At 37.6% G+C, this 8922-nt stretch overlaps 1 protein-coding gene across 1 annotated transcript in view; it reads right to left on the bottom strand.

Annotated features, from left to right (window-relative positions):
* Window positions 1–8922, bottom strand: part of LOC113809150 (sacsin) — a gene marked incomplete at both ends in the record, with an annotated part of 11024 nt that continues 2102 nt past the window's right edge. Inside the window, 1 exon segment of the mRNA XM_070113633.1 lies at window positions 1–8922. This exon segment is cut by the window's right edge and continues 1640 nt beyond it. Within this exon segment, the coding sequence (XP_069969734.1) occupies window positions 1–8922 (8922 nt within the window).

The raw sequence follows: 8922 nt of genomic DNA, 5'->3' as shown, positions 1-8922 counted from the left end.
TTTTAGATCGTGATCTGCTTGTTTTAACCACTTGTGGGCTTCCGGCTTGTCTGGCATCCTTGTTCTTTCCTGGTTTCTGTGTGATGAGGATGAGGGGCCTCTGGAGTAGCTGAAAGAGGATGTACCACTGCTTGAACTCCTGGGCTCTCTGTAATAACTAGGAGGAGAGCGGAAGATGTCCTCGTAGAATGAACTGGGCTGTCTACTTGGAAAAGTATTATGATCGTCATCCTCTGGTATTATTTCTCCGCATTCCAGGCGGCTCAAGAGGGATTGGATATACTGCATGACTCGGGTTGCTAACTCCACTTTTTCAGGGTTTTTATCTGGATGCCATTTGAGCATTAGTCGACGCAGCAGGTGTTTTCTATTGCTTGGATCTTCAACCTTCCATATCTCTATTACCTGCATCCTAACATTTTTCATGACTGCATCTTCGTCATCTTCCTCTGGTACAGAATCCTTTGGGACAATATCTCTACAAACTGTTGCTTTTCTTATAAATTTGTACAACTTGTAAGCTTTCACAGTTAAGAGAGGTTCAGCTTCTGATCCAGTGTCCACTTCATATTCATCATGTATTGGGTTGTCAAAACTTGTGACTCGTCTTTTTACTTGCACGATGATGAAAATATCTTCTTCACGGTCTAATAATTCTCCATGGATATACTTTTTCATGCACACCAGTTCCCCCTCATGGAAGGAATATAGTTCATTGTCCAGTAAATGTATAAAGTCTACATGGAGATAAGAACCAACATCAGATTTATACATGCGGACACTGTCTTCAACTTGGGAATTAGCAGATGCCTTAATACCTTTCCTGTCCAAGAGCTGATGGATTTCACTTGGCTCTTGAAGAGACATGAATATTGCCATCATATGTTCATTGGTATCACCTGTATATCCAAGGAGTCTCCGAAATGCACAAGACAGACCAAGTAACAGGAATTTCTCTTCACCGGTTTGGCATAAGTATATTATAATATTTCTTATTTCATTTTTGACATAATCATCAAGATGATATCCATAAGTGTAAGTCTTTGATCCTATTACCTGCCCTTGAAATTTGAGGTCTACCGTAATTTCTGCTACTGTTTTCAAAGAAACACATTCAAGCTTGTCTAGTATTTCTTTTTCTTTCTCCTTGCAAAGTTTGTCTTGACTGGCATGATTAAATACCCTTAAGACAGCTGTCTTGAACTCTTGTGTTTCCAAACCACTTAGAACCTCTCTAACAATCTGGCTGTTGACCAAGTTTATTCCATGTTCTTTAAATTCTTGTTTTACTACAGAAGACAAAAATGTGGGGCGTAGTCTCTCTGGTAGAAGTTTAACAAAGTCTACATTTGTTGCAGAATAATTTTTTAAGCACTCAAAATTCATTAGTAATGGTTTATCCAAAGTTCTCCATAATGCTCTTTCAAGCTCTAGAGTGTCTGCAACATACATGCATGAGGATAATGAAAGTTTCCTATCACTGGTTGGTAAAAACAATTCACAAACCTCAATATCTTTTAAATTCCACCTATCTCTCAACATACCATTCAATGTTGTTTTGACACATCTAAACTCCTCTGGGTTTAAAACATTATTTTGGCTATTCATGCCTATCATGTTCAATGCTTTTGCATATGTGTTATTAGTTACTTCTGCTTGTACACCCATTCTTTCAAAAACAGGAAAATATAGTCCATACTTTGTTGGTGCCTTATATAAATATGGGGCTAAACTACAATCCAAAGATAATACAACTAAATTTGTAGTCACAAAAGTCTTTAGGTGTGGAATGTGAATCACAGGAATTTCAGCACATACAATCTTCTCAAGTAAAGCATCATTATTAGCTTTCATGAGATATTCATATACATCAGCCATGACTTTAGACACTTTCTCTTCAGATTTGCTGTTCTTCTGTAGTTCAGTGCAAATGTTTCTTATATGATTGAAAACTGTGTTCTCTGAAGGAGTACTTGAAATGTTTAGCTTTTCTTTCAATTCTTTGTCATGTGGTAGAGCAAAATATGGTAAGAGACAAGCTGAAGTCCATACTAAATTTCCTAAGGTTGTGGGGTAAGATTTAGAGAAAGACGTTAAGCCAGAGCTAGTCTCATAATGGGATGAGATACTTTCACAAAACTGGCTTTTAAATGGAACAATAAACTCAATGTCTCTGATTTCACAAAATGAATCTTCCAACTCTTTATGGTTTGAAAATAAATGCTCCACAAGTGTTGTTGACTTGACTTCAACATTAGGATCAGTTATTGACAATGACTTTATATACTTCAAATACATTTTACTCGATATTTCATGTTTCATTCCTACCAGCTTTAAAAACCACTGCCATTCCAATGCACACCATTCATTTGGCAAGTTGCAAAGACCCATCACTTCAAAAACTGCATTTAAGGGGTCATAAAAATGGTCTGCTGTCTGTAGTGAACCACCCAATGGGATGAAGGGGGTAACTCTTAGCTGAGTAATAACATTCCTCTCTTTAGTTGGCCATGATGACTCTTGACTATATCTTATTTTCTCTAGTTCACCTCTAAGAAACTTTAGATGCTTGACCCTCTCCTCTGAATCCATGTCTTTCAGATTAGGTAGGACATACTGGCTATAGATTTCTAGGTCTTCCATTATGCATGATGAATCAAGATAGATGTACAAGTTCTTCAAAGTCTCGGATGTTGTAGCTTTCAATAATGCTATGCCATTCCCTTCAATGAAGTGCTTGAAATTCTCTGCTTTAATATTTGTGGTCACAGGAACAATAATCTCTTTATCTGTTACACTTTCATATTTACCACTGATATTTTCATATAAGGGAAGGGATCGTAGTTGTTCTCGGCAGAGTCTGTGTTGCTTGTTTATCTTCTCACCAAAGTATTCTAAGATCCTGATATTTTGAGATCTGTTTCTTAATGCAGCACTTGCACCAATTTTATCTCTGTGAAAATGCAGTGCCCTTAACACTGCTTCTGGATTATCCAATGTTGCTGCGAGTCCAAGCTCAATGGGGATATCAAATTCATTATGTGGGCGTGGAATGGGCAACTGATTAAAACTGTCACTGGATTTGTCTGTCTGTAAGACACAATAAGCATTTTTAATTGGGATAAAATGTGACGTGTTATTTACAGTGATGGGATATAATGGCCAGTCTCCTAGCATGGCCAGCAGATTCATCTTTCCTCTCTCCCAATCAACTTCATTATCATTTGAACTGAAATTTTGTTTAATGTCTTCATGTACAAAGTACCACAATCTTTTAAGCCATTCTTCTGTTAACCCATCAACTACAGAAAGTTTCATTATATCAGTGTTTTTAAATGACTGGTCTAACACTGTCTCTATTCTTTCAGCAAGATCTGAAACTGAAAATGGCCTGAGAACTGACGGTAGACTCTGTTTATGAAATGACCAAACTTTCTTTACCATTTTGTCATGTAAAAATTCATGTCTTGAGTGTGGCAGCAAGTCACTGTAACTTGATATGAAAACTGGTTCTACTTCACTGAAAACATGTAAATAATGGTCCTGAGTTAACAGCATGGGAAAATTATTCATCTCTTGTGCAAATTTTTCTGATAGAAAGAGGTAACTTAAAATCTCACAAGCATTTTTATCTGACAAAATTGGGGTTGTTTCAATGTGGTTTTCTACATTTAACTTACATCTGTCGGGGTGTTGACTGGTCCATGATAAAAAGAATCCAAGGACAACATCAGGTGTCACACTGAAGTAACTAACTTTTGCACCTTTTAACCTTTGTTCCATTGTCCTGGTGCCAATTTTCATTCCCAGTCTCTTGAGAGAATTCAAAAGATTGTAAGGAGTGTCATTTGAAAAATAAAGAGGAAACTGGTCTCCATCTTTTGTAAGTGAATGCCAAGTTAGTGTCCCTACTAATTCTTCTAAGGCTTGATTTCTCTGTTGGTGGCCGAATGTTTCTTTAGGATTAGTAAAGAAATTCCTACATCGAGCAACAATTCCATATTTGCAGTCATCTGAAGTAGATATATCTGTGTGTGGAGTGAAAACATTAAATATGGAAATCTGATGCTTGTCTACATATTCCAAAAACCACTGTGAGAATTTCTTCCACTTGTCATTAATCTTAGTTGGATTTGGTAAAATACAATAAAATTTACGAGCTTTCTTTTTATAGACACCATATGCAACTGTCTCTTTGATACCACAGAAAATCAACTCTTTGCAAAGGGAAACTGTCTGAATAGCAGCCGGAATCATGACTTCTTTCATGAGCCATTCATTCCACATATGCTTCAAGTCATTTCCTGTCCACAGGTCTCGTCGTGAACTGTTTAAAATCAAATGCCCATTAACACTAAAAGGCAAACCTGATTTAGCAGGCAAAGGTAGATAACAAGATGTGGCCATTTGCTCACTGTTTATTTTAGAAGTGGAATCTAGCAATATAGCAATTCCTGCATGAGGGAGGAGATTGAATGAACCCACCAGAAATTCTTGTTGTATTTCCTCTGAGGGTAAACACTGACTGCTTTCAGCACCAAGTTGCTGGGTTACATACCAGTGATCATGTAATGCAAGGTTATCCTTCACCTCCATCTTATACGATATTCTCATCATATTAAGAAAATAATCATTCAAGTTATCTTTGTTTGTGATACTTTGTCTTCTCTGTGACATATAATTTCTCAGTTCTCTGATCATATTTTCATCTTCATCTGTTATACATGCGTCAACACAGTATTCTTCAACACACTCTCCATTCTCTTTAATGTGTTTGATGGAAATTTTCCGAACACTTCTTAAGAACAACAGGCACATTCTCATTTCCTCTTTAAATTCCTCAATTTTCTCTTCTAATTCTGAAGGGGTCATGACAGTATTTGATATATCTGAGTCTGTACGAGTTCTTAAAGGAAGCCGAAACACAGTGCCTTCTTCTTTTAGAATCATTCCATCCAAGTATCCTGAAAAAGAGTCGGGGTAATCCTTCCTTAAATTATCTAAGTTTACATACTGAGCCCCTGGGTACTCTTTTGTTGCCAAAGGATCATACCAACAATGAGGATCAAACAAACACAATGTTTCTCTTTGGTCTTCTCCATACAGGGTATCTGGTCCACGTGTGAGGAATGATGGTGCGTCTGTGAGGTGGTACACAGCATTGAAGCCAATACCATATTGCCCTGTACTTGCTGGATCCTTTTCTTTGCTACTGTCACCAAGATTTTGTATGCCTTTTATATCCTTTTCCTGGAAACATTTATTATTGTATACACAAAGTGCAGGTCCTTGCAGAGGAGCAAGTGATTTGTCAAGTATTTTCTTGTCAGAATGATGGCGAAAATCTTTGATAAAAGAAATTTCACTTGCTCCAGCATCATCAGCATTTTGCAACAGCTCTTTCATTATTCCACTATCACATGGGTATTCCTTCAAGATGTTCCTTAATCTTGTTGTAAGCAATTCATGTTGTCCAAATGCTAAGCGATTGCATGATTCCTCTAGACGTTTCCTGGATTTTGTTTTAAGGCCCAGTCTATCAATAAAGTTTTGTGTGAGAGAAAATTTCTCATTTAGATACTTAAATTTGCCTGAACTGAGCATTGCATTGTCATCAATGCAAAGTTGCCCTAAAGGTACCAGGCGTCCATCAGAGTCTGGAAGGTGAAGTTGGGAGAGATCTATTTCTTCTTCTGAATTTGGGTAACAAGCCATTTCATTGAACAGCAGATGAAGGAGCCTTGAAATCTGACACACCTCTTCATTAGATAATCTGGTCGTTTTGTGTTTTCCTTTTTTGGAAAGCAAAATTTCAAATACAGTTTTGGGATGAAAATGTTTCTTAATGTTGAGAGCATTCATCAGGTGTTTGTATTGGCTAAGATTTTCTGTTTCTACAGAGAAGAGATCAGGAGCACAATTTTCATTGCTTGTGCATATAAAGCGGTTGGGCTCAATAAAACCAAATTTAGTTAAGAGTATTTTTTGGTCAGTCATGTTTGCCACATCTAAATCATTATCTATTATGCACTTATCTAGGTACTTGTAAATCTGATGACACTGCTCTCCAATTCTTGACCAGTTATCTTTTAATTCTTCCCTGAAGATATTCAGCTGGTTGATGGCTATCTCACTTGGCAAATCTTTCTCATTAGTAATCATGCCTAAGGATTTCCAAACCAAACTTTTGCCAACCCAAAATGGAATTGACTTATCAAGAATTGCATGTGTGCTACCAGCTAATGACCTAATTTCTTCACAACACATTGATTCTGGTTTTGAAAAAGATATACTGCAGGTAGATGTACTTTTTTGTCTGTGTTTTTTACAAGCTGTTGAGAGTTTAGGGGGGAAAGATTCACCTCTCCAGCTAACAATCCACTCCTCAGGTTTGGGCATGACTGGCAAAAAGCTAATGTCCTTGATTTCTTTGCAGATATTGTCGTTAGTATTCAAATATTTTAGAATGTGTGAAGCCCTCTGAATTCCACACATTGTGCAAGCTAAATCCTTTACAGTCTGTGCTCTTTCACATATCATTTCTATTGTGATCTTTGACGTCATAATACCAAGATCTTTCAGAATATCTCTACGGTGACCACTATTCAAGAAAACTTCCTCAGGGAACCTTTCATCTGAGACTTCATACAGTGGAGCAATGTCAGAGTTTGGCAGAATGAGCTCATGTACCTTTTTCAGATTTCCATTTGGGGTAGTTGCAATGTAAAAAATCTCTCCCTTTTTTTGGGCAATACCCGGGTAATGATCTAAAGCATACAATGTCAAATTTTTCCGTTGTCCTTTTACAAACTGCTTTCTCATGTTAGGAATGAAGAAGCATTCAAAAAATTGTTCTGGAGTAATAATCTTACGTGAAATATTTTCATGAGCAAAACCAGAAGAAATCCTCTCTGGTAATTCAACAATCTTCAATGATGCTTCTAATATGTTTCTCATGAAGTTAAATGCATATTTACCAATTGATTTTGTTTGGTGGATACTTTCTTCTAGAAATAAGCATTTAGAAAATGGCAACCACAAACTCTCATCACGAAACACTGTCAAGTTATTTTCCACAATCAATTTGTAAAAAGACTGTGAAAGTTTAGATGCAAGGCTATCATGCACTTCTTCACAGAGTGGCCATAAAGTATAGTACTTGCAATTTTGATCAAGACCTTTCAAGCGGATAGTAGTTAGAAGGGTATGGTAGGCAGCTGTCACTGCATCCCTTATCAGAGTGGTGTTCCAGTCCTGCGAGCTAATGCGGTCATCTTCAGTTCTTGTACAGAGGGATGTCCTGTCAGATGCTACTTCGAAAAAGCCATTGATCTGAACCATTAAGGAACTTGAAACTGGCAGTGGCAAGAAACAATGCATGTGACTCTTCTTATAAAATCCATGTGGAAGTTTGTCTAGCTCTATAGGTTGCCATGAATTTCCTGCTTTCTGCAGGGGTGCTGCCACGGCTCCAACAGGTAGGGCCTTTCCACTCAGTTTTTCTGCAAGTCTGCAGGAATCGCCATGACCTGTATGCCAAGAGGTAAACCAGGTGACAGCACTGGTATTATGTCTTATGTTGCATAATTTTGCTGCATCTGCTGTATGTGTCACAGTTATGTTTAATACAATGTTCTGGTGGAATTCTTCTTGCTTCCAGGTGTGATCTTCACGGAATAATTTTCCTACACACTCCATAATACTTTCTGCTGATGAAACCCCAACAAGCATATCTTGCTGTATTCTTGTCTTTTCCTTTTCTTTTCTTGAACTCTCCATTAGTAAAACTTTATCCTCTGGTAATAATGCATTCTCCTTCAAGTGAAATACTTTTATTTCTTTGACATTCTGTGTGAAAAGTAGAATTTCTCCAATGATATCACTAAACTTTTTCAAAAGCTCAATCATCTCTGCCCTTTGGTAACTTGTTTTACATATATCACTCACTACTGCTTGCTGTGGAGTTCTCAATGGGAGGCGAAACAATGTGCCATCATAACTGCCTACATTTTGAATATCACAACCAAATACTTCTTTAAATGGCTTAAATTGCCCACTGAGTTTTTTAAGCATGACAGAATTTTTCTCCTTTGCAAAGTTATATCTAACACCAGGAGTCTGATTTTTTCCTTCCACATATGAAAGATGAGGGTCAAATATAACATAACTGGTTCCACTTACAAAACTTGGAACATCAGTCAGATTGTACACTGATGAAAATCCAAGACCAAACTTGCCTATTTTGGTAGGTTGATGTTCCTTTGTTGCAGCCCCTAGTTTTCGGAGATTTTCAAAGTCTACTTCTGTAAAGTTAGCATCATTATAGACCCACAGAGCGGGGCCCTGACATTCCTGCAATTTTGCATTTATTAGCCTTGTACGAGCATCTTTATTTAGACGCTCGTCATAGAGAAACGATACTGTTCTAGCACCAGCATCATCTGCATTTTGCACCATCTCCTTAAAGACAGCTAATCCATCTCGATACTGACGCAGGAGGTTGTGTAGGCGAGTGGTGAGAGGCTCATACTGCCCCCACTCCATGAAAGCTTCCTCACCTGCCAGCATATGCTTACTTAATGACTCTACACCTAAAGATTCTGCCAGTGAGGCCCCCACATCTCTGTGTACAATACTTACTGACAATTCTTCACTGTCCAACCATTCACATGCCTCACTTGAGTATGAGCATTTCCCAATCTCAATGAGTCTCAAACTTCCATCCTCTGTTTCAATGGGAAGCAATAATTGAGAAGGATCTATGTCTTTTATATTGTCCTGCAATTTTCTAAGGATAGATATTACCAAACGTCTGTCAACTTCAGGGTTTACTTCTTCCCCTACTACATGTCTGTTTTGGATCTCCCCAAGTAAAAATACAAATAATTCTGTAGTCTGACTCTCAAAGCAACCAAGAACCAT

This window comes from Penaeus vannamei, chromosome 34 (genome assembly GCF_042767895.1).
Source record: "Penaeus vannamei isolate JL-2024 chromosome 34, ASM4276789v1, whole genome shotgun sequence".
Classification (NCBI taxonomy): domain Eukaryota; kingdom Metazoa; phylum Arthropoda; class Malacostraca; order Decapoda; family Penaeidae; genus Penaeus; species Penaeus vannamei.
The sequence above is the reverse complement of the archived record's forward strand: the minus strand, read 5'-3'. Positions and strand labels throughout refer to the sequence as shown.